Source organism: Rhinopithecus bieti, unplaced genomic scaffold, assembly GCF_001698545.2.
Source record: "Rhinopithecus bieti isolate Rb0 unplaced genomic scaffold, ASM169854v2 scaffold_33937, whole genome shotgun sequence".
NCBI classification, from domain to species: domain Eukaryota; kingdom Metazoa; phylum Chordata; class Mammalia; order Primates; family Cercopithecidae; genus Rhinopithecus; species Rhinopithecus bieti.
Genome location: NW_016814873.1, coordinates 406,077 through 432,507, shown reverse-complemented (window position 1 = coordinate 432,507; position 26,431 = coordinate 406,077). Strand labels below are relative to the sequence as shown.

The 26,431-nt window shown below is 42.9% G+C and overlaps 1 protein-coding gene across 4 annotated transcripts in view; it reads left to right on the top strand.

The window, feature by feature from the left end:
• The window catches only part of DCDC2C (doublecortin domain containing 2C), a 143,827-nt gene that overhangs the window by 84,071 nt on the left and 33,325 nt on the right, over window positions 1-26,431 (top strand). For all 4 annotated transcript variants that reach the window (XR_001881541.1, XM_017852464.1, XM_017852466.1 and 1 more), the window contains 2 exons: window positions 844-912; window positions 7,087-7,123. Coding sequence is in view for 3 of the 4 variants with exons in the window: in XM_017852464.1 (XP_017707953.1) it covers window positions 844-912; window positions 7,087-7,107 (90 nt within the window). In the remaining variant the exon portion in view is untranslated. The remainder of the gene's footprint in view (window positions 1-843; window positions 913-7,086; window positions 7,124-26,431) is intronic.

Genomic DNA, 26,431 nt, shown 5'->3' with positions numbered 1-26,431 from the left:
AAAAAAAAAAAAAAAAAAAAGAGAATGCACTTCTCTACCCACTTTGACTCAGGGTGGCCATGCCACCTGCCTTCCCTGAGACATGTGAGTGGTTCCAGGCAGGTGCATGAAGAGCCAGTGTGATTTCCCACACTGCATCTTCTCTTCCTTTGCAATCAGGAAGCAGGAGGCGCCGGGGCCTCCATCAGTGGGTTTCCTGAGTGGCTGTGGGGACAGGACCCCCCTGGCCAGCCACAGTGCAGCACACATACTTGGTTGGCTTGTTATTGCAGCCTCGTCAGCCTGTCCTGACTGCTACAGAAATATAAAGGAAGTTTGTCCCGGAGAGTCTTTTCTTTGGCCACAGAACCACATTCTTCTCCCCAAGAGCAGAGAGAGGCTCCAGGACACAGATTAGGACAGATCCTTGTCTTCTGCCAGTATGCCATGAAAACTAGGAAATAACCATGGAGAGTGAGAACCCATTGCTGTATGAGGAGTGAGGTCAGGCAGGCTGTGGAGGGCGTCTGCTGATCAGGGAGCAGAGGGCCCTGGGTGGGGTCCTTATGGTGCCCCAAGAATTACAAAAGCACCTGCTGACCAGAGGCCTCTGGAGCACCCACGCCACTCCTTATAAGAAAGAGGTTTCTCCAGCAATTTTACCAAGCAGGTTGACGTTTTGCTGGTGGAGCCAAACGCAAAAATGCGGAGTGGATGCCATTCTGTATTGGGAGAAACTGCAGTGACTTCCCCAGCTCTACCTGTAGAAGTGGTCTAGAAGGTCACACTATTTCACGTGCTCTCTGATTTTTTAAAGGAATTCGACATAAGCAGTTGATAAAATGTGGTGTATTTTCTCCCCAGAGACAATCTGAGATAGTTAAAGAAGATGAAGAGATACATGAGAACACCCCTGATTTTGAGGGCAACAAGGTGAGTTCATTTTATTTTGTGTTTAATGGCCTGGATCTAAGGCACCTAACACGCTGAACAGAGCTTACGTTTGGTGGTGAAAGGATCCAAGATCACGAGTTGGTACCAAAGCACAAGCCAGCATGGAATTGGAAGCGAAGGCATTTCCTAGGCAGCTGTGGACATGATCTTGTTTCCTGTGCCAGACAGTTACACGAGTCATTTTAATTGCATCTACACTTGTCCTAATTACTTTCCACTGTACTTCTAGTCACAAACCTAAAAACTTTTTCCCCAGGAAGTTTCAAGATGTACTTTTAGCAGTGAACGTCCAGGGAGGTGAAGGAAGGCAGCAGGTGTGCAGGTGGCTGTGTGGAGTGGACACCTGGAGCACTGACTGGCGTGGTTCGCGGTGTGGTGTCAGTAGCCAGTCCCTCCGGGGAGCACAAGGGTGAGGGTGTGCAGTGCTCGTGTGCAGATGGCAGTGGAAGCCAGCACGGGATGCTTGGCAGTGTGGATTCTCACTCTCTCTTCTTCCTATTTGGATGTCCTGGAAACTTCCTCCCTGCAGGGAGCGTGTGCCTGTGGTCCTGTATGAGATTATGCAACTTATCATCCGCATAAAGTACGTGTATCGGGAAAACAGAATTTACTTTAAATGCTCCATTTTTAGCTAAGAAGTAGACTTTGAGGACTTCGTTTTCAGAGTTCTGTCTCTGGATCTTTATTTTGTTTCAAAGTAATCTCTTGTTTTAAGTTTGGCCACAGTCAGGAAGCTGTGTAAATTGATCATCACACAGGAGGCCGTGTAATGAGCTCCCGGATTCATTAAGTCTGAGAGATGCAATCTGAGTCTATCCTCCAGGGCTGTAAACAGACGGGGACACTCGCCGCCCTGCCAGGAGTCACTTTTTTGTTTTTGTTTTTTGCTCTTAAAGTTGCCCTGCAGCTTCCTGGCTGCCACTTCGAAGAAAGGGGAGGAGTGACCCCTAGGAAGCTTGTGCATGGGTGCTGGAGCCACGCAGGTCACCCCCGGTGCTTGACACAACTTGGAACAGGTGTCTGTTGGAAGAGATATGGGTCCTCAGGAAGTTAGTTCAGGTTTTTTTAGAAAACACCAAAGCAGCTTCTGATCTAAAACAGACAGTCAGAGAGGATACACTTGTTAAACAGCTCATTCTTCCTTCCTTATATTCCTGGATAGTTGTGGAAAGGTATCCTGTCTATATCTGGATGAGTAGGGAAGACTGTTCGATGAAGAGCAAAGACAGTTTTTTATTTCTTTGGCATCCTCTGTCAAGGGTAAGGGTATGTTCTGAGAGCAGGAATGAGAACGCAGACGTTTGTCTCAGCGCATCAGGCTAAGAAGGGCAAACAAGCCACTGGCTTACCTTCTTACTTACCCTCGAGGAGAGAGTGCTATTACGCAAATGGTATGTTTCAATAGTGATACAACCTAGGCCCTCTGACTGCAGTGAGTCTATGCTCTCTCCTCAATGCCTTGTGCACACTGGTGGTTGAATTTGTCATCTGTGCTTAACTGACTTGTTATGGAAATCTACTCAGGCTGCTGAGGGCATCCATGCCTATTAGTGACTTGCTAACAGCCAGTAGCAGATTTAATTTCTTAGAGTGAATCAAAATGTCTTTCTTAATGTAAGCACTATCACTGGAATTCAATGGCAAACCCAAGCACCTAGACCTTAGGTATCTGGGCCAAGGATCTAAGCTGCTGGGGAAAAAGGTGATAGGGACAGCCAGACCTTGGCTCTTTTGCCCAAGCATTAATGACGGGAGACAGGACAGGGAGGGCTGGGGAGCACACGAAGGCATCCCGAGCTTCACCGTGCACCAGGCACTGCGCAGCCGCTCCCATGTACCTGGCCCCGTCTCCACCGCACAGTCGCTCTCTAAGGAAGGCAGAATAAACAAGATTAAAAACAACGAGATGGGGAGTTTAGGTAGCTTGTCGGTGTCACGCAGGAGGTGATGGGGCTTGGACTGGAACCCTGTTTTGAGCGATTTCAAAGGCTGTGTTTTCTTCTTCCAGTGAACCATGTTGGTTATATGTAACTTCCCAGAAGAGGCATTTTCTGTATCAGGCTTCACACTGTGTCCCTCGTAGATACCGCTGCTTGGTTGGCGTTACCTACTGCTTCCAGGGGTGCAGGATGGCTCAAGTGTTTCAGTTCTAACAGCTCCGTCTTTGCTTCTAATATGACTGAAACAAAGCTTTGTTGATGTGAGTAACCCATGGGGTTGAAGGTAATTGGCCCTAAAATTTGGCCCATGTTTTTGAGGGCTCAAGAAGAGCAAGCATTTTATATGCATTATAATAGCTGTAATAACAATTAAAAAGAAGCAGGACTCAATTAGCCCTTCCTGGCCAATAGGCCACAGTGAGCTAACCCTGCTGTCAATGAACTGTAGTTCACCTGACATTTCATTTATACGTTCATGTGACAAATTAATCATATGACATTTATTTGATATTGATTATATTAAAAGTTTTAGGCATAGGATTGCTGGCTTGACCTCCTCAAAGACCGAGGTTGTGCCCTGTCATCTTACATGTCATTCAGCGTCTTATATACTGTAGGTGTTTAATAAATATCTGTGGATTTGCTTTCAGTTGCCTCTGATGAAGTTACTTAAATATGTAATCCTGGAGTAAAATGCTAATTACCTTGCAAAGTTGTAAGAAGACATATTATAAACTTTATTTATAAATACGTATTGTTCAGGCACAGAGGCTCATGCCTGTAATCCTAGCAATTTGGGCGGCTAAGGCAGGAGAATCGTTTGAGGCCAGGAGTTTGAGACCAGCCTGGGAAACATAGTGAGACCCTGTTTCTACAAAAAATTAGCAAAACAAAAAAAGGTAGCCAGATGCAGTGGTGTGCACCTGCAGTCCCAGCTCCTTGGGAGGCCGAGGTGAGAGGATCACTTGAGCCCAGGAGGTTGAGGCTGCAGTGAGCTACAATTGTGCCACTCCACTCCAGCCTGGGTGACAGAGAGAGACCCTGTCTGGAAAGAAAAATAACTACTACTACTATATATAGAAAATATTTCTGATGTTTGATCGCAAAGATGTGTTATTTTTGTGGTAAAATACAAACGATTTTTGTGGTAACATATAAAAACACGATTTGCCATTTAACCATTTTCAATGTGCAGTTCAGTCGCTTTAATCATGTTCTCCGTGTTGCACAGCCACTGTCTTAGTTCCGACAACTTTTCATCTCCTCACACCGACACTCTGTGCCAGCTCCCCGTCCTGTGCTAACTCCCTGTTCCGTGCTTTGCCTAGCCCCAACGGTGTTGTCATTTGGAGCACTTAAAACAACAGCCTGAAGGAGCTATTCAGATGCAAGTATTATGATGGGATCCTGCTCACGCCGCAGCCCAGGGTGCATGTATTTTACAATTATGTATGTCAATAGCATAGAAGTGGGAGCAATCAAAAGCAAAAATAGAACTGTGCTTTTGGATGACACTTCCTCATCCTCAGAGTACTTTAAACGTGTTAATTATACATATGACAATTCTGACGATACTGGGCACTGTAATAACATTTTTTCATCCTTAAAAATGGAATGTTATTAACATTGGAACACTGGGATTTTCTCCAGTTCTTTTTTATTTTTTTTAAGATGGAGTCTTGCTCTGTTGCCCACGCTGGAGTGCAGTGGCGTGATCTCGGCTCACTGCAAGCTGCGCCTCCCGGGTTCACGCCATTCTCCTGCCTCAGCCTCCCGAGCAGCTGGGACTACAGGCGCCCACCACCACGCCCGGCCAAGTTTTGTATTTTAGTAGAGACGGGGTTTCACTGTGTTAGCCAGGATGGTCTCGATCTCCTGACCTCATGATCCACCCGCCTTGGCCTCCCAAAGTGCTGGGATTACAGGAGTTAGCCACCTCGCCCAGCCTTCTCCAGTTCTTAGTGCTTGATTTGTTTGGACTCATTGGTTCTAAAACATCTTATGTGCAAGCAGCACTTTTTAATTTATGCTGCCTGCGAAGTTTGTAAAGCAGTGTGTAATGGTTTTGAAAAGGTTTGATCCCTTTCCAAAGCAAGATGGAAAGTATGAATGGCAATGCCAAAAAAATATATCCATGGGCCACGTACACAGCGCTCTCTCCAAGGATGCCACGAGCTTCCTATCCTTGAGAGTATCTCCGGGGGGTCTGTAGCCAGCTCTGAGGGATGCTTTAGAGAAGGGTTATGCATAGGAGTGGTCGGGTATCATGGCGCTCAGGTTTTTCTCTGATTCCTTGTTATCAACCTTTTTAATAGTATTTAGGTGTTTCCTACTTTTGAAAAAGCTGTATAAAAATGTCATGGGTAATTTTGTGTATTCAATAAAGAGAGAGAGAGACAGGAAGAGGGAGCAGGACATTGACTCTGATTTTGGGGTGATGATTTTCTCTTCCTCCAAGAGCATCCTGTGCACGTTCAGGCCTCTCTGGTGCTGTGCCCGATGCCTGCTGCACCTCTGCCTTTCCAGCTCTCACCCACTTCCAGGGCTTGCTGCAGAGCCAGCGTCGTCCTTACAGCTCTCTGGATCCTTCTTCAGGGAGCATCTCTTCCTCCGCTAACCTCCACTGGTATTTTGTTTGTCCTTTCTACGCCATCCAAAGCACGATTTGGCTTTAGTTAGAGCTGTTTGTGAACATCTACTGTCTCTTCTGAGTGATTCACGTTTTCTGAAGGAAGAGTCTCGACTTAATTCATTTTAGTGTCATTTTAGTGCCTTTCATATCACCTTGCACATGGGAATAACTGATCTTGAGTTTGATAGAGACTCTGGAAGATATTAGGTGACCAGTGTGCGGCAGTGGAGGCAGTGTGGGGCATCGCAAGGCCTCTGGCCTGAGGCTGGAGTGTGGCCAAGCAGGAGCTGAGCGTGGCCCCAGAAGAGGGGACTAAAGATGAAGGTGGATATTCAGTGAGTCTCAAAAGGCTATGTCAGAAGTAATTATCTCCAAAGCCTTAGTGTTTATCTACATGAAAATCAAACTTTTCTCTTTGGAAAATTTCATGAAGTCAAAAGCTAAACAAAATAAGGAAGAAAGTATTTGCAGTACAAATCAAATGTTCTTGATTTACACAAGTCTCATAAATCATTAACCCAAAGCCCAGTAAAAAGAAAGGCAAAGAAGACAAACAGGAAATTCACAGAGAAGAATACAGATTTCCAGAAGACATGAGGAAATATGTCCATATCATTCCTACTTAAAGCAATGCAGATAATAAAAATGAGGTTTTTTTGTTGTTAAATCAGATTGATGATGTCCAGTGCTTAATAAATCCAGATTAGGGATTTGTTTTACAACATCCCTCCTTCAGGTAATTGAATACTATATTTTTATGTTAATATAGATGCAGAAAAGCAGCAATGCTTCTTAGGGTCGTGTATGAATCAATGCAGCCTTTGGAAAAGAGTTTTTTCTCTTTCTGTTAAAATTAAACCCTTACTTTTCTTAAACCATTATTATCATAGCTAGGAATATCTTCCGCACATTTTTAAACCATTATTATGATAGGAATATCTTACAAATATATTAACAACTATTAATATTTGTTATATTAACATTCAATAAAGAGAGAGAAGGACAGGAAGAGGGAGAGGGAGATGGACTCTGATTTTGGGGTGATGATTTTCTCTTCCTCCAAGAGCATCCTGTGCACGTTATGTTAATATACAAATATTAATCTATTACAGTATATTTATGACTATTAATAGAAACAAATGCAATGCTCATCCACAGGGTTGGTTGATTAACTGGTGTTTTACCAGTGGAATGGGATACAATACAGCTGTGAAAATAATTAGATAGACGCATACAGCTGAAGGATGGGAGCTCTAAGATGTTATATTAAGTAAAAAAAAATCAGAGTGCCACAGGGAATACAGGTATGACATGCTGCCTTTTGCATAAGAATGATCAAAAAGATGTACATAAAAACAAAGAATTTAGAATGGGAAACAAAATGGAAGGAAGTAGGAGGAACAGAGCCACGAGTCGATCGTGAGGATGAGGCTTGAGGCTTTACGCCAAGCTCCTGAATGATGTTTATGAGAAAGAATTTGACCTCCCCGAGAAGCTGAGTAGAGGCGGGGGAGATTAAGGATTTATTTTACAACATCCTTCTTGCGATAGCTGATTCCTATATTTACTTTTTAATTCTAGGATGAAGAAGATGCTTTGTGAAGATGTTGAAAGAAAGGTTTGTATCAACAACAAATACTGTAGTTTTGCTGTTTCTACTCTGAAGACAGACCTAACAAGAGAATCCATGGATCCCCAAATCTTGTCAGGTGCTGTTTAGGAATGTAACTTCTTTGCCTCTGTCATACACCGTAGCTCTGTTTTCCAGAGTTAGAAAACCAACTTGGAGGAAAAGAAGCAAATCACGGCCTTTCACTTAGGTGGATGGATCCTTGGGAAAGGCAAGGAAGAACCAGGAGTGAAAAGTGCTCTAAGGCAGTGCGTGGCTGGCGTCTGAAGGTGCAGCGTTTATGACTGCCTGGAAAACCTGGAAAACACGTGTGAATTATCTGCCAGCTACACCTGTAGTCACTCACTTAGGTTTTCCAGGCAGTCATAAAAGCTGCACCTTCAGACACCAGCCGTGAAGCTAAGGATGAATGTGCTTGCCTGGCGAGCACAAGGGAGTAGGGGACTCACAGCTCTGGGGAAAGTGGATGTGTAACTGGGCCGGGGACCACACCTGGCAGCAGACCCCACCGGGCAGCGGAAGGTGCTTCCCTCTAGAAGCGCTGCTCTCCCTGCCGTCAGCGACAGCTCTGTCCTCAGCAGGACTGAGTTCTCATCCTAAGTTGGTAGATGACTAAGTGATGATAGTGATTTTTGTTTGAGTGTGTCAAGTTTCATTTATTTATTTATTTGTTTATTTATTTATTTATTTATTTATTTATTTGAGACGGAGTCCCGCTCTGTCACCCAGGCTGGAGTGCTGTGGCTGGATCTCAGCTCACTGCAAGCTCCGCCTCCTGGGTTCACGCCATTCTCCTGCCTCAGCCTCCCGGGTAGCTGGGACTACAGGCGCCACCACCTCGCCCGGCTAGTTTTTTTTTTTTTTTTGTAGTTTTAAGTAGAGACGGAGTTTCACCGTGTTAGCCAGGATGGTCTCGATCTCCTGACCTCGTGATCCGCCCGTCTCGGCCTCCCAAAGTGCTGGGATTACAGGCTTGAGCCACCGCGCCCCGCCAAGTTTCATTTATTTAGTCTGTAGTTTTCCTAGACTCCTCAGCACTCCGCAAAGGATGTGATCCTTGAGTGATGACACTTGGAGAGGTTAACCTAACCAAAGCCAGTGTCTGCACACCTTGGGGACTTAAACCGGCTCCGCCTGGCTTTGACTGCTCCAGTACCTGCCAGATGTGTGGCTTCGGGAACACTCCTTAAAACCTGATTGCCTCAGTTTCCTCCTCTATTCAAAGTTTATCTGTCCACTTGTTTATAACAAAATCAACCTCCAGGAGAGAATATGCGTAAAGTCTGCTTAGCATTACTACTTTTATTCTTATTATTAGCAATAGCTGACTTGCAAAATATTCCTGACCATATTATGGGGGAGGGGAACACGTGTGAGTTGTGTCCTGCCCATGCAGGGAGCCTCTGGTGTGGGTGTGTCCCGATTGTGCAGTGAGCCTCTCCTGCAGATGTGTCCCGCCTGTGCAGGGAGCCTTTCATGTGGGTGTGTCCTGCCCATACATGGAGCCTCTGGTGTGGGTGTGTCCCCCAGTGCATGGAGCCTTTCATGTGGGTGTGTCCTGCCTGGGCACGAAGCCTCTGGTGTGGGTGTGTCCCCCGGTGCTCGGAGCCTCTCGTGTGGGTGTGTCCTGCCCATGCATGGAGCCTCTGGTGTGGATGTGTTCCGCCCATGTATGGAGCCTCTGTGTGGATGTGCAGGCAGCCTTGTGGCTGGAAGAGCACTAAATTCCTGTTTTAGCTTTCCCACTAACTTGCTAGGTGTCCTTTCTTAAGTAACTTGATTGATTCAGTCAACAATCATTTTACATGTTTATAGGTTTGCTTACTTTACTTTTCAAGAATCAATGAGACAATGGTTTGGAAAGTTCCTGAAAAGTGTAGCATATCTCTGTTTAAAATGGTGTTTATATTATTTGTATTTGAGCTAGATAATGAAAGTTTTTGTTCTTTAGCTTGAAATTAGACACTTGGTTTTCCCCACTCTTAACTCCCTTGTTAAAATCAGTGTGATCCATTTTGTTATGTGGCATTCCATCCTCTGGAACTCTCTACAGCCAACCTAAGCGCACATGATTGGGAAACAATAATGTGTGTTCATCGCGATGTCCCTGTAAGCATAAATCGTATCTGGTTTGAATGCCAAGTAATTCTTTGGAGCATTTATCACTTGTTTGACATACATGTTACTCTTTTAAAGGGAATATTTTACCAAACGCAATGTAAGTATTTAAAAGTGCCTTACTCAGTGGTCTGGGGATAAATGCTATCTACTGTTGTTACTATTATTCTGTAATTTAATCATGACTCCAATGAAGGTCTAAAGTCTTTGAAAGAAGGAATGAGATTTTACTCATATTTGCACTTTTCTCAGCGTCAGGCATGCGCAATGCCTTACAATAGACATTATATATAATTTATTTATTTTTGAAACAGAATCTCTCTCTGTCGCCCAGGCTGGAGTGCAGTGGCACTATCTCGGCTCACTGCAAGCTCTGCCTCCCGGGTTCAAGCGATTCTCCTGCCTCAGCCTCCCAAGTAGCTGGGACTACAGGTGCCCACCACCACGCGGGCTAACTTTTTGTATTTTTAGTAGAGACGGCGTTTCACCATGTTAGCCAGGATGGTCTCGATCTCCTGACCTCGTGATCTGCCCACCTCGGCCTCCCAAAGTGCTGGGATTACAGGCGTGAGCCACCGTGCCCGGCCTATTAATTCTATTTTTAAATGAAATTTTTTCCTCTGATACCTCACACTAGTTTAAAACTTAATACTTTGTTAAACTATAAACAATTTATGTTGGTTGTAGACTTATTAGAAAATGCAGATAAGAAAAAAATGAGGAATTGAAAACCCTGAATTCCTCTGCTCAGAGTCTGTTCTCACTTTTGTGCATGATCTTCAGGACTGTTTTCTATTTTAAGGTTACTTTTTGTGTAGAGTATTGAGAGGGTCAGAACTTGTCAAATAATAGAAAATTCGATTTTAAGAAATACTATGAATCAGTATTGAGGATATTTTCAATATTTTAGGTTTTTTCTCAGTATACTTCAGAATGTTGATTTTATTTATTTGAAATAGATTTAAATGTTTTTGAGCAGAGCTGCCATTCACTTTAAAAACAGCAACAACAAAGCAGGCATCATGGACTTAGGAGGAATCTTCCCAGAGCTGTGTTGCAAGTGTGGCTTCCTGGATGTCATCTGCTCTGAGTATTTGATCTCAAATCAGAATTTAAAAAGGAAGTTTCATTTTTTCTTCAGCAACAAATGTTCAGTTTGATTTCTCATTGGCTATTTTTTTTGACGATAGTGAGAAATAGATTTCAGAGAAGAAAAGTAAACAGATTGAATAATTTATCCACTGATAGATTTTAAAATGTAAACTACAATTTTAAATCATGAATCTAGGTGTTGAACTCTTCTACTTCCATCCTGTATTGGACACATAGTAACTTTCTGAAATATGACAGTAACAAAGAACATTCCGAATACACCGGGTGTGCAGTTTGCTGTTTTCATTTTGTGTTTTTGCATCATGGATTGTAATATGAACATATCGATCACTTCTGATGGCCAAGCAGCATGACAGGATGCTGTAGTGACAAGTGCCAGGTGCAACGTGTATGAGAAGATAATTGTGATCTTTTTTTCCCAAAGGCTTCAAAAATCAAGTATAATTTTGATCAACAATAAATGTGCTATTAGTTAAAAAAAAGTACCTAAGATTTTTAGTATTTATAGTCATCGATTTGTGAAATGGTCTATCTATCACCTTTTAAAGGAGTACTTTGTAAGTTTCATGACAGTGTTATGCATGATCATATCAAAGCAAAGTCCTTTTAAATGCATGTTGGAGGCAACATTCAAAGCCTGTTAACATCCTTTGTTAAATGTTTTCCTTCCTTTCTTCTGTTTCCCTTCCTTCCTTCTTTTCTTCTCTTCCTTCCCTCCCTTCCTCCCTTCCTCTCTTCCTGCCTTCCCTCCCTTCCTCCCCCAAACCCTTTGTCTCTCTCTTTCTTTTTCTGAGACAGGGTCTTCCTCTGTCACTTGCAAGCTCCGCCTCCCACGTTCAAAAGATCTTATGCTTCAGCTAACTGAGTAGCTGGGATTACAGGCGTGGCACGCGTGCCACCACACACAGCTAACTTTTTTTTTTTTTTTTTCTTGTAGTTTTAGTAGAGAGGGTTTCACCATGTTGGCCAGGTTGATCTCGAACTCCTGATCTCAAGTGATCCACCCACCTCGGCCTCCCAAAGTGCTGGGATTACAGACGTGAGCCACTCTGCCTGGCCAAATGTTTTCAATGTGATAGAAAAATAGTGGGTTTTGTCTACGCTTGAAACATTTATATTTTAGCCTTTTGGAGAAACAAGAGTGAAAAACTGCCAAGCACCACACAAAACTCCATGTGGAATCCAGAGACCCTTTTCCTGCCCTGATTTCCAGACTTCCTTTGAACTGAGGACTGGCTCCTGTGCTTCTCTTGAAGAAATGCCTTACAGTAAATGGTACCAATTCTCATCGTTGCTCAACTTTATACTGTATTTATTTATATTTATGACTTGATCCTTCACTCTTTTTCTAATGCCATGCCTCTAATTGTTCTGTGAGTCACCTCTTTCAAGAAGCAATTAACCATTCTGGTCATCTCTTAATGCTCTCAGCCTTCAGGAAGCGTGCTGTTATAATCATGTCATTTCCAAATACTTCGCCTTTTTCCAATTATCCCCCAAGTGATTTTGTGTTTGCATTCAAGTTTTCAACAACTCTCCATTGGATGGTTAATTTTTTTCCTATTAAATGCTCATTTCTGTATGTATGGAGCACATCCTCTGCTTCTATGTCTCCTCCTTCCCTGTCCAGGGGTACTCACTGCTCAAAATTTAACTAACTAAGCCTGGGCCTTCTAGCATTAAAGAAAGAGAGATTTGATCCTCTTGTAGCTTTTAGGCTTTGATAGTTCATGTTGTTGAAAACTAGGAAATTCTTGACTTTGGGTGGAGTCAGAATGACAAGAACATAAGAAAATAGAACACAGTGGGTAACTTCAGAACAGTAGTTATAGAACAGGAGTTATCTATGATTGATTAACGTTATGTGCTGCTGTGTGCTTATTTGCCTACAACAAAAAGAGAATCATGTCTATTTTGCTTTTAATCTTCTTGTCTTTATGACTGCACCCCAAATCATAGTGTGCTTAGAAATTCATTGAGGATTGAAATCCACCAGACTGATGAAGGGTCTTGAAGGAGATAGGTCTTCCCAAGGAGGCTCCTCGTTTGGGTGCTCTGCGGAAGCTGAGAAACTGTGCGCCTTCTGCCAGTGTTTACCCAGAATGCCCCAGATGAGATCAGGTGAAAAAAGTGAGTAGTTGATGTGCTACTAGCTATTAGACAAGTGATAAAACAGTGCAGCCTCTTTAAAAGATCGAAGTAGTGGTTTATATCAATTGATATAAACAATATTTAAATGATTTAACATGCTTAAGACGTGCTAAGCTCAGAACATCAGCCATTTTCCATCGCCTGCAGCTACTGATGAAAACACCGTTTCAGCATCTTACTGAAGTAACGTGCATCCACAAATCCATAACAGTCATCTCCCTTCCTTGTGTGCTTTCTCAGTCAATCAGTGGAGGGTTTTCATTTAATTAACATTGCCAGAAATGCCAATAAAATCAGGATCCAGCATTGTCTCTGACTCAGGATTTTTGTGACAAAATGAAAATGGCATTGATTCATTAATTGATTTTTAAAATTCATTGCCTGCCCAGTATCTTTACTGTTTTTTCTCTTTATTATGTTGATACCACTCCATCACCACAGCTAAGTCTTTTATTGCTTCTTTAAGAGACAAGGTCAATAGCGATCAACATTGGAGTCTCAAAAATGGAAGTGTAAGGTCATCAGTAATACTAAGTGGGTTTGTGGTAAAATATTAAGCAATGAAACTTTTAGAAAATTATGTGATTCTAGGCTGGGTGCGGTGGCTCACGCCTGTAATCCCAGCACTTTGGGAGGCCAAGGCGGGTGGATCACGAGGTCAGGAGATCGAGACCATCCTGGCTAACACAGTGAAACCCCGTCTCTACTAAAAATATAAAAAAAAAATTAGCCAGGCGTGGTGGCGGGTGCCTGTAGTCCCAGCTACTCAGGAGGCTGAGGCAGCAGAATGGCATGAACCCAGGAGGCGGAGCTTGCAGTGAGCCGAGATCGCACCACTGCACTCCAGCCTGGGCAACAGAGCGAGACTCCATCTCAAAAAAAAAAAAAAAAAATTATGTCGTTCTAGAAGTAGAAAACTTGGATCCTTCTATCCCTCTCTACATAGGGGATTCATTTGGACTCAAATAATAGAAGAAAGATTTTCACTTAAAAACGGAAAAGATGCTCTGGGCAATGCTCTTCATTAATAAAACACAAGGTATTGCATTGGCGTTTTATAAGAGACAGTCACGGATGAACCAATCTGCCTTTTCATATGGTGGGCTCCATGGAAACACTTTTGTTGTATTCATGACAATTTTAGAAATCACAACTTGGGTCCTGAAGAAGGAAATGAAATTGTTCCAGTCTAGCCTGGAGAGGTAGCAAGTGAACAAAGATCAGCGGATGCAGGTCAGTTTTCATCACATTGCCTTCCATCTTGGAAGCTTCCCTACTTTCCTCCTGGTTGCTAGGCTGAGGACTCAAATTCTCATCCTCTTTCCCTCTCCCCAGTGGACTTGGATTTGCTTCCCAGCTCCCCTGGGGGCCTGATGACCCTCATGCCTCTCCAGCACTGTGGTGGTTGCAGTGGCCTGGGCGTCATGCCAAGGCTGGGCTAGCACCTTCCTCCCCTCCTGCTGGCAGAATGTCTTCCCCTCCAAGCTGCCCTCTGGTCAGACTGCAGGATCCAGGCAGTGCTCTCATGACACACCGCCTCAGGGCATTCTCTGCCCCTCTGATATGTTCTAACTTATTTTTGACCTTGACAGTGAAAAGGAAAGGAGATGAGATGAAGTGGGTGTTCAGGAAGCACCCAATTCCTCAGTAGCCTTTGTTTGGTCATTCATTTATTAGTTCATGTTTTTAAAAATTCACCAGTTATCCACAATATTATCTGTTACAGAAAATTGGTTTTAAGCAGATAGACAAAATTCTTACTTTGGGACATCTGCTATGACCTAGACAAAGAACAGCGATGGGATTTTGCTGTGAGCAAACTCTTAATTAAAAGTGTCAGTGTAGGTATCTCCCATGAGGTGAGAGGACATTAAAGTAGTTCCTAGAAGTTGATGCCTGCCTTGTAATGCCTAAGCAGCAGGAATAGGCCCCAGAGAAAGCAGAGACAGTCCCTGCTAGTTCAGCTGGATGGTCTTCTCTGAGCTGTGCATCCAGTCCCTGGCGTCTGGAGCTTCAGATTCCATTTCTGTTCTCCACGAGTGGCCCCTTGTCCCACTTCTCTTGGCCTCAGGTTGGTGGGTGTTTATTAAAATATGACCACATAACGCACAAGCCATTGTAGTCACAAAAAGAAAGCATTTTATTGTATTCCTTGGTTTTCCCCATGAGTTACAGAGATGCTATCTGTAACTTTTAAAATATATGAATTATTTCAAATTATAATTGTACATATAGTCAATTTATGATGTTTCTACAAGGTACCAAACAAGCTGGAGTTTAGGTTTTGGTAACATAGACATGGTTGTAAATATAAATTTTGGACACAAAAAGTAACATTTCAAATTTTCATTTCTGGGAAGGCTTAATGAGAAATCCTTATTGGCTGCCTACACCACACTCTGCGAAGGTACTTTTAGGGGAATTTATTACTTGGTTACCCTAAATTGACAGCCATATTTTGGAGAAAAATGTGTCTTCTCCGATGAGTAATTTAAGGAAAGAAAATCAAATGTGAAGATGAAAGGGGCTTGAAAGTCCACAGGCACTTTGAATTGATAAATGAGATTGTTCAGGGGCCTTTTTTCTTCATATCTTCAGGGAACCCGGCAGCTTTTCCCCAAGAGAAAGGCAGTGTGAGAAGCAGCTGGGATTTATGATTCTGAACTGAGATTCACTGTTCAGATTGCATGGAGATTCCATCCATAAGGCCATATACTTTCCGTTTAAGGCAAGGCATTTGTTTCTTGTTTGTTCATCTTCAGGATTTGTCTTCATTGATCTTTGAAGGAGGGGCATCCATGGCGTTGCAAAAAAGAGTTCCATAAATACAAACTCACATTTTCTGCTTGTAAATAAATAAGTAGAAAAAGACAGGCCTTAAAAAAAGTTGTAGAATACCCAAATGCAAATTTACACCTTGACTTACACTTAAGAATACATTTCACAAATTGGTAAATATTGTAGGCACAGATTGCATATGAACTTAACAAGCCATCTGTATAGTTGGGATGGGCAAAAATGCTCCTAAACGTCCTTCAGTGCTGCCTTGTGCACCTGAAGCCTGTGCAGCGTTCTTGCCACATGACTTTGTCACTGCTGTCCAAATATGTGTCACATACTCTGTGCACCTGCAGCTGACAAATGCGCCTGTGCCAGACGGGCTGGCTCCCTGTCCCGCCGTCCATCAGCAGAATGGACTGAGTCTGTGGGATCTTACAATTCTGAGCCAGAAACACCACTGGAAATTATTCCTCTCCAGTGCTTTTGTATGAGTGGAGGGGAAATGGAAGCATTTCTTTGCTAATATCAATACTGTACTTTTAAAATGTTCAGTCATTTCTCTCTTACAATAGAAATGCTTTAAATCCAAATAGCAGGCATCCAGTGCCTATCAGGCATGCCACACTCTGTACCGGGTTCAGACACAGTGAGACGCAGCAAGGTGTAGACCAGGTCACTGCATCTAGACTGCTGCTTTCCTCAGAGACAAGAGGCTGTGCAGAAAGGTGGTGGATGTGGGGGTAGAGGCCAGGTCATGGGCAAGGGGGCTTGAAGCATATTTTAATGTAATCTTTCTATTTTGCTTGTGATATATAAAAATCTCACGTAAATATATACTTGAAAAAGAGAGGAATATTTTCATAGACTTTGTTGATAATTGTGGATATTATTCGGTACCACACCAAAACTTGACAAGTGATAGTTTCTTAAAGGTTAGTTACAATATGGAATCAGAACCCATATCAATGAACTTTTTATTCCCTGTTACATTAAAATCTATTATTATATTCTGCACTTTGAATGCATTTTTACCCATGCAGTATTTTGCAGCATGATGCATTGGTCATTTGGAAAATACTGGTTCACTGAGTTATGCAAATGTTCAATGAGTTATGCAAATGTATGACACATTTAATTATACAATATTTAAAAAATCACATGCATTAATATTTTCATCAACATCTTTAGAAAAGACTTTTAGTATTGGGACACTGTCAAACACACATGCATGTTTTGAAAATTTGAAGTTTTTTGAATGCTCAAATTTTATTGCTCAACCCAAATACTCTCAGTTGCTTTTGTGAACATAACAGCTTCATTCTGAGAAAATGCCTGCCAACCACCCAAGAATTAGTAATTATAGTTTGTAGGTTACTTATTCTTTCAAGTGAAGTAGTTCCATGAGACAAGTGTCTAGTTCAGCTTGCAATGTGCACAATCACATTAGTGCTTTTTCTTGAGATGATTGTTGGCTTCAATGCATACCAGAAGTGCTTCATGAGTTCTTCTCTTTTTCTTACACAGGATATTACAAAGGTCATGTGCTCAAGGTCAGTGTTTAATAACATTCATAATTTTCATTCCTTCATGAAGGACATTTGAGGTGACATTGGCATTTTCTCAAACGCTGCAAGTGTGTTGAAGTGAGTGATTTGGTGGCAGTGAGTACGGCTGGGAGCAGGGGCTTTGATTAGTCCTCAGGTGCCCATAGCTTTACCTGCCATTGTTTTTGTAGCATCAGTGCAAATGCCACACAGGGAAAGAGGCAAATGACTCTTAGTACTATCATGAGCATAGTTTCGACCTCACTGATCCCTGGAAGGTTCTACAGACCCCCAGGAATCCATGACCACCTTTTGGGAAGTTGTGCATGAGATGAGGATGGTGGTGATAGCATTTACGTTCACAGAACAAAAACAGTTCACTTTCAGCAACGGTCTTGCATCCCAGCAGGACTCATTGAAGGAGGAGTTCCTCAAGCTCCTGCTGATATCCTAGAGTACCAGGTTGTGGACAGAGGTGTTGCAGAGCAGGGCGAGAGCAGGTCTGTGCTGCTCCTTGGCTGTGTGACCTAAGTACGTAACCTGTCCCAGGCCATGGCTTTCTCATTCTTCTGCAAGGGTGACAGCACCCTGAAGGGCTACTGGGAGGGGTGCATAAGATGAATCCATGGTGAGTGCCAGGCACAAAGGAAGAACTCGGTCATCATTAGCTGTTGTCATTGTTTGAGAAATGACAAGAGAAAATATTAGAAGTAGAACACATTTCTTAATGTTTATGAATCAGAAATTAAGAAGAAAAACATCTCTGAAACTGTAACACAACAGTAGAAAAATGACAGCTGTATTTATATGTTTAGGACAAAAGGGATCAAATCCCTGTGGAAAGCTGTGTCCACTTAGCATCAGAGTCTTGGCCTGGCTGCCACCTGGCCCAGAGCCCAGCACAGAGCCGGAGCTTGTGGGCTCCCTGTTAACTGCTCCTTGGCTTCTGCACTGGGAGCTCACGACTCTTCTGAGGCTGAGCTGCCTCCTTTTCCCTGCAGCGTGCGTGCTGACCCAGCTCTGCTCAGTGCGTCTCCTTTTCTGATCACGGTTCTCCAGATACCCCTGCCTCCCTAAGGACTCCTGGGCGCCCAGTCCTGGGCTGACGGGACACTACTGGGTGTAGCCCACTTTGAGGTGCAGCTGTCCTTGTCGACCCTTCCTGGAAGGGGAGGCAGGAACTCTTGGGCTTCAGCTGAGTTTTTCCTACCTCAATGTCCCCCCGACGTCATGTTCCTAAGTTCTTGATGGAAATGCTATGTGAGATCAACTCAGAAGAATTCCCCTAGGAAAGATGTCATTTGTTTTTCCTGTGTGGAGATGAAGTGAGTGTGGTTTGTCCTTCATGGAAAGTCATGTTTAGTCCTCAAGCCCTTGATGCTGTTCAAGACACTTCGGTTGCATAGTTTGAGTGCGATGATGTAGCCTGGATCTTAATCTGTGTGTTCTAGGATGGCCCCTTCCCACTCTCTCCAAATAAACTGCTGCCATGCCATCCCTTTCATCTCTCTTTAACCAATCCCAGTGTTGCTAGAAGTAAATAAAGGTTGTCCTTCAATGCCTTCTGGCAATTTTTCTGAACTCTGGGGTGAAAGTCAGATACTGCACCTTTAAATGCAAACAGCGTAGGTTTGACTGTTTCAGCCTTGGAAAGACGTTGACATGGCCTCTTGCTCAGCATTGCAGGTGTGGTTAACCTTTAAGTTAGATGGCTTCTTTCAGCCCCAGAGGTAAACAAGTTCCCCTTTGTTTTGTCCATTTAGGTTGCCATAGCAGAATACCATAGAGTTGGAGGCTTATAAACCACAGAGATGTATTCCCTCCAGTTTGGGAGGCTGGGAAGTCCAGGGTCAGGGTGCTGGCAGGCTCGGTCTGGGGAGGGCTTGTTTCCTGGCTAATAGACGATGGCTTCTTCCTGTGTCCTCATGTGGTGGAAGGGGCAAACCAACTCTCTGGAGTCTCTTCTAGAAGGGACTGATCCGCCCCATGACCTGATCACCTTCCAAAGGTCCAGCCCCCTAATATCATCACTTGAGGGGTTAGAATTTCAACACATAAATTTTGGGGGAGCACAGACTGTTAGACCCTTCTTTCCTAAATGACCCATCTCCATTTTCCTTTCAAATGTCTTCATTCCTCAACTCGCAAGGGTCCCTGGGCCTGTGTCTATGCTGCCTTGTTAGTGTCATGAGTCTTCCCTTCTCTCTTGGGACTTTGGTTCTACTCACCAGTAAGCAGAGGTGTCATCCACTTTGAAAAGCTGTTCCTGGCCTTTCCAGCATATGTACCTACCATCTTGTACCCCCGCCTATATTCATTTATTGACCTAAAATAGTTATTGTCATTTGCTTTGTGACTAGTTCCATGTGAAGATTTCTTTCAGTTGCTTTTCCATGCCGATAATTGATATATAATAATTTTACTCTCTCTATTTTCTCATCGGCCCCTTGAGATGTGGCTCTACCCCGATATTTTCGTGTTGTTTTTCTTTCTCATAACCTTTCGCCTTTAATGGTTGGATTCAGTGATGATTTCATTACTTACTCTTTCCTTGTAACCTCTGGGTTTTTTTGTTTGTTTGTTTTTGTACACTGCTTGTCCATCTGTTGGACTCAAACTCCTCCATTCCTCAGCGTGACATACCCTTGTTCACATCTCAGTGCTGGCTTCTCCATCTTGGCTCCAGTCCTAAGCACATACCTCGCGTCCTGTCTTCGTGGGTTCTCCTCCTCACAGCTTCACTTTGTAGGTGGGTTTATCCTGAAGACTCTGAACATAATCTCAGTTGTCTTGTCTGTCCCACTTCTGTTTCCAAATGCTATTTCAGTCCCTCTTCAGTGAAACCTCTGCTGCCTTTGATTTTTGCAGAGCTTCTGCAGCATGCAGTCTGACCTTAGGACTTTATGTGCCTCTGCATTTCCATTTCAAGATGCTGCTTCATCTCAAGTCCAGTGTGCTAAGCCAGCAGACACCTTCGTCCTCTTCTCCATAAATCACATCCTTGTTTTCTCAGCTGCTCAAGCCCTCGAGGCCTGAGCCTGATATTCAGTGCCTTCCTTCACTGCACACCTGTTTCCAGCCAGCCATTCCGCAGGTTCCTCCTTCCAGTGCACCACGTCCTCCCTCTCCCTTCTCATAGCCTCAGCACTGGCTGGTGCAGGTCAGCCCCTGGTTTCACACTCTTCTGACTCCATGTACCCTTGCATGGAGGTGACTCTTCCAGGTTTGCCCCTTTAATTGTGTCACTGCTCTGTTTGAAACCTTTATTGTCCCCACCTAAGTCTGATCTCTTCTGTGAAACTATCCCAACCACTCCAAACTTTGGTAGCTTCTGAAATCCTGAAAAACTTAGTCTGTATTAACATAATTGGAGGTATGTGTTTAAAATTTATTCATTATTCCCTCAGTATGGCTGCAAGTTCTCTGAGTGCAGAGACCACACCTTATATTTCCCTGGTAGCCGGTGATGCTGACCTGCAGAGCCCTGGTCATAGGGTAGGTGCTCAAAAGGTAATTGGTGATTGGCTGATAGTTGACATTTGCAGGAAATTTAAAATGAGGATCTGGATCTCTTTAGTTTTCAGCCTCTACAGTGGAAATTTTCCTCCATTTTTAGAAAAGAGCTCTATTTTTCTTTGTTCTTCCTTTGTGCCTAATGTGTTGAAGAACTATCTTCTATTCCGCCTCATGCCTTGCCCATTATTTCATTTCCTGCTTTTAATTTCCTGGTTTCTGATTCTGAAGAGCTCCACTTTAAAGATGACAGTCAATTCATAAAGGAAGGATCTAGTAGTCCTCCTTCTCAAATGTTTTTTAGAAACATTTTCTTGTCATGCTTATGCTTGATTTTTCTAGTTATTACATTATCATCAATATTTACTGAAATCTTATCTTACCAATAAATAATTTTGATAATCAAAAGTAAGCATTTTGATTTAAAAAGATCTCATTTCCTTTATACTATAGAAAAGGAAATGAATTCTCTGTTGAATGCATACATGATGTATAAGGAAGAGTGATTAGTTGTTATAACAGACATGGTCTTCACATAATTTCAGAGTACTTCCACCTGTGCTGCACTCATAACAAAGGAAGTCTTTACAGTGAACATTTTACTGTGACCAGCTCTTACCCCCATTCTGGCCTCCTAAACCGTGGTAATGCAGATTGAGGAAAAGTGCACCTTCTATTGAATTATTGGTGACATTTCCTTTCTAGAGCTGTTTTGTCAAGACTAGATTTTTACTTATACCTTAGAAATATAAACTAAAGTAGGAGATGAATGTGAACATTGATGTATGTAGAATTACCTTCTGTTTTTCCTTTATTGATAACCTGGATAACTGGAAATCAAGAAAATTGCTAAATATCCTCACCTAAGTGAAATGTTGCCTTCCCTCAGCCACAAGAATCATGTGCAGGGCCAATGACAACTGACACCTTTTACACCCTCTGTCCAGTCTCTAGAAGGCAGTGTGATCAAGAGAAAGTAGAAGTTTCAGACAGTTAATTCAGAAACAGCATGAACGGTCCAGGTAATGTAGGGCGAACCATGGAGAGAGGTGCTATTCGAATCCAGCAGCTGCTCCCAGCTGGCACCGGGGAAAACCTGCCAGGTTGATGAGTCCGACCCCTTGTGGTGGAGAAAGGCTCAGAGTGTAATTGACAATGGATAGGATTGACAGTCGATAGCAGGAAACACCCAGCAACTTCATTCTCTCGTCGCCATACTGAGTCGTGTGACGGAGGTGGATGTTTCTGGAGAATCTATTTCTTCAGTGGTAAATGAAGCAAAGTCAAAAGAAGGGCTTTATTAGTGCTGCCTCGCATCCGCTGCAGTGACCCTTGAAAAAACAGCAACAAATAATATGTCACCTTGTGCCTGTATTTCCAGTCTAGTGCTTCTGTGAAATGTTTCGGAGAGTATTTTGTGACATTTTAACAGAAGTAATTAGGTTTTTGCAAATACGTTTTTAGTGTTTAATTTTAGAGGTGGTGATTAGGACTTACAAATTGTTTACCACATGCTTCGGATGATGCTGCATGCCAAATTGAATGGTTTTAGTGAGAACAGTGCGATAAAATGCAAATGCAGCAATGCCTCCCTTGTCTCATTTTTAAGCAACAATGTTTTGCAAAAGTGAAATTTTCATATATCCGATGTCCCTGTGATTAATCTGTAATTACTTCATTTTTATTTTTTGAGACAGGGTCTTGCTCTGTCAACCAGGCTGGAGTGCGGGTTGTACTGCACCCTCAGACTCCCCAGTAGCTGGTACTACCAGCCTGTGACACCATGCCTGGCATGGTGTTATTTTTGTTGTTGTTGTTGTTGTTTTTTTTGTAGGGATTAGGTCTTGCTGCGTTGCCCAGGCTGGTCTTGAACTCCTGGGCTCAAGTGATCCTCCTGCCTTGGCCTCCCAAAGTGCTGGGTTTACAGGTGTGAGCCACCATGCCTGGCCTTCAGTTCATTTGTAAAGCCCTGTTCCCTGATGAATCGGTCATGATTTTGCACTTTGTGACTCCCTTTGCTGCATTGTTTGATACTTTCTGGGATGGCTGGCATCTGGGGTTTTGTCTTGTTCTAAATGGCTCCAGCCTGCTGTGCTTTCTGCAGTGTTTGGGTCTCTCTTCTCCCTGGAATCTCCACGGTTGCTATTGGTGTGCTTCTAGCAGCTTCCCTCACCCCTTTCTGATACATGACATCTGTTCTGCAGCAGGGAGGGAAACAGAGCGAGCTCGCTTGTGTTGTGTGAGTGCCCGCATTGTATGAGTGCCTGCAATGTGTGAGTAGAGATCCATCTCTTGAAATCCTCATTGACAAAGTGCATAAGCTTCAACACGTGGGCTTGTGATGTATCTTTTCTTTTCTTTTCTTTTTTTTTTTTTTGAGACGAAGTCTCTCACTGTCACCCAGGCTGGAGTGCAGTAACGTGATCTCGTCTCACTGCAACCTCCACCTCCTGGGTTCAAGTGACTCTCCTGCCTCAGCATCCTGAGTAGCTGGGATTACAGGCATACACCACCATGCCTGGCTAGTTTTTTTTTTTTTTTTTTTTTGTATTTTTAGTAGAGACGGGGTTTCACCATATTGGTCAGGCTGATCTCGAACTCCTGACCTTCTGCCCACCTCGGCCTTTCAAAGTGCTGGGATCACAGACATGAACCACTGCGCCCGGCCCATCTTTGAGTTTCTTTGTTGCTTGTGACTGCTTTCTGGGTAGGTGATGCTTCCAGGCATTGTGGTTTTCAGTTGGGTGAGGTGTTGCTACAGAGTGCTTGGTGAATTCCTGTACTGCGTTCTGGAGATGACTGGAGTTGGGTTGGTCTTGAATAGGCTCTGCTTGCCCCAGCCAGCACCTCGGTTGTTCAGCTCCAGAGTGTATTATCTTGGGACTTTTTTTCTTCAGAAAGCTATTTTTTTTTTTTTTTGTAACAGCATGAGGATATAATTTACATCTGCTTGAACTTGAGGGGTGGTTTTGGCAAATGTATGCAAATATGTAATTGTGGTTAAGGAGAGCCAGGATCTTCCCTATCAGATTGGGCATCTCAGCCTTTCTGCACTTTCTCGTTTCCAGAATTTCCCCCTCACCGTTCTAGATGCTCAGCTGCTTACACAGTCATCTGCCGCCTTGAGCAGAAAGACTGTGGTTTTTGGCAGCTGCAGCAGGGGTGGGTGAAGTGTGCCCAGGCAGAGGGCTGGAGGTGCATAGCTCTCTGTAAAGTCTGTTAACAGTCGACTCCTCCTGTGTTGCTGTCTTCTGTTGGGAGTTTTCAAGGGCCTTCATAGGTGCTTTCCATACATGTAATAATTTTATTCCGTTTTATAATTCTCATAAGCAGGAGAATCACCCAGCCCTCCACTTCATGCCACCCTTTCCTTCTTGGGCCATTTTATCTTCTTTTTAAAAATTGAGCTATACTTTATACACAGTAGAAGTCGTCCTTCTCGGTGTCCAGTTCCAGGAGTTTTGGGAACACACAGTCATATAACTACCAGCATAGTCAAGGTATGGAACAGCCACCACCCCCAAATTCTCTTGGGCCCCTCTGTGGTCACCTGTGTATTCCCACGCCACGCCCATGCCCTGACAGCCCTTGGTCTGTTTTCTGTCCCCTGGTTTTGCCCTTTCCACAATGTCGTATGGCTGGAATTATGGAGCATACGCGCCTCTGTCACTTACTGTGGTTCACGGGGGGTTCACCCATCTGTGTGCACAACAGCTCATTCCTGTCAACTGCCGAGTAGTGTTCCATATGACGGTTGTACCAGGACTAGTTTATTGATTCCCTGTTGAAGGACACTTGGGTCCAATTTTTGAATATTTAAAAAGAGCTGCTCTTCATTGATGTAAAGACTGTGTAATACCTAAGAGCGGGATCACTGAGTCATGCAGTCAATGTAGTTTTCACTGTGTAAGAAGCTGGCAAACTTTTGCTAGGCAGCTGTATGTACAGCTTTGCACCTGTGCAGTGACTGGAAGTGAGTGGAAGTTTCAGGTGATCTGCAGCCTCACCAGCAGTTTTCATTGGCCATTGAAATAACATTTTTATTTAGTAATTTGTCTTGCAGTTGCATTTCATTTGTGATTTTACTTTGTATTTCCTTAGTGACTAATAACACTGCTCATCTTTTCATATGCTTCTTTGCCATTCATGTATCATCTTTGGGGACCTGTTTGTTCAAATCTGTTGCCTCTGTTTTTATGATTGGATGGAACATGTCCATTTTATTGAGTTTTGAGAGTTCTGTTTGAAAATTCTTTTTTTTTTTTTTTTTTTTTTGAGGTTGGGTTTTGCTCTGTTACCAAGCTGGACTGCAGTGGTGTGATCTTGGATCACTGCAACCTCTGCCTCCCAGGTTCAAGCAATTCTCCTCCCTCAGCCTCCCGAGTAGCTGGGATTATAGGGGCACACCACCACACCCAGTTAATTTTTGTATTTTTAGTAGAGACGGGGTTTCACCACGTTGGCCAGGATGGTCTCGATCTCCTGACCTTGTGATCCGCCTGCCTCGGCCTCCCAAAGAAAAATTATTTGTCAGATGTTTTGCAAATGTTTTTTGCCAGTATGTGGCTTGTCTTCTCGTTCTCTTAATATTGTATTTGGAGAGCAGAAGCTTTTAGTTTTGAAGTCTAATTTCTCAATCTTTTCTCTCATGGATTGTGCCTTTCATGGCCTTTCTAAAATTTCTATGCCTAACCCACAGTCTCAAAGATTTTCTACTGTTTTATTTTGGAAGCTGGGTTTTATGTTTTACATTTATGTCCAGGACCCATTTTGAGTTAATTTTTATATGTAGTGCAGTGTAGGAATGAGGATTTTAAAAAAATTTTGCGTATGAATTTCTGATTGTCCTTGTACCTTTTCTTGAAAAGAACTACACTTTCTGCTTTAAAGTTATTTGCATTTTTTGTAATCAGCTAACCGTATTTGTGTTGGTTTGTTTCTGGACTCTCTGTTTATCCCATTGATCTGTGTGTTTTTCCTTTCACCAATATGAAGCTTTCTTGATTACTACAGTTTTGAAATCAGTTACGTGAAACCTTCAATTGTATTCTTCCTTTTCAACATTGTTTTGAGCTATTTCAGATCTTTTGCTTTTACAAATAAATCAATATTAGAAGTGACTTGTCAATTTCTGTAGCAATTCTGGTAGTATTGATTGGGATTCCATTGATCTATAGATCAATTCAGGGAGAATCTACATACTAATGATACTGGGTATAAAATACCATGAACATGGTCTATCTTTCCATTTATTCATGCCTATTTTTTAAATAGAGTGTTTGGTAGCATTTAGTATCTTGACCTTTTTAAATCAGATTGGTGCATAAGTATTTTGGTTTTGTAGCTATTGTACATGCCACTTAAAATTTATATTTCCTATTGTTTATTGCAGACATAGAAAAACTATTGATTTTTTAATATTGACCTGAATCCTGACATCTTGATGAGATAAGCTTATTGATGAGTTCTGGTCACTTTTTAAAATAAATTTCTTCTAGAAAAAAACAGGATACATGTGCAGAACGTGCAGGTTTGTTCCATAGGTATACATGTGCCATGGTGGTCTGCTGCACCTATTGACTTGTCCTGTAAGTTCCCTCCCCTTACCTCCCACCCCCAACAGGCCCTGATGTGTGGTGTTGCCCTCTCTGTGTCCATGTGTTCTCATTGTTCAACTCCCACTTATGAGTGAGAACATGCGGTGCTTGGTTTTCTGTTCCTGTGTTAGTTTGCTGAGGATGATGGCTTCCAGCTTCATCTATGTCCCTGCAAAGGACATGATCTCATTCCTTTTTATGGCTGCATAGTCTTCCATGGTGTATGTGTACCACATTTTCTTTATCCAGCTTATCATTGATGGGCATTTGGGTTTGTTCCAAATCTTTGCTATTGTAAATAGTGGTGCAATAAACATACATGTGCACGTGTCTTTATAGTAGAATGATTTATATTCCTTTGGGTATATACCCAATAATGGGATTGCTGGGTTAAATGATATTTCTGGTTCTAGATCCTTGAGGAATCGCCATACTGTCTTCCACAATGGTTGAGCTAATTTACATTCCCACCAACAGTG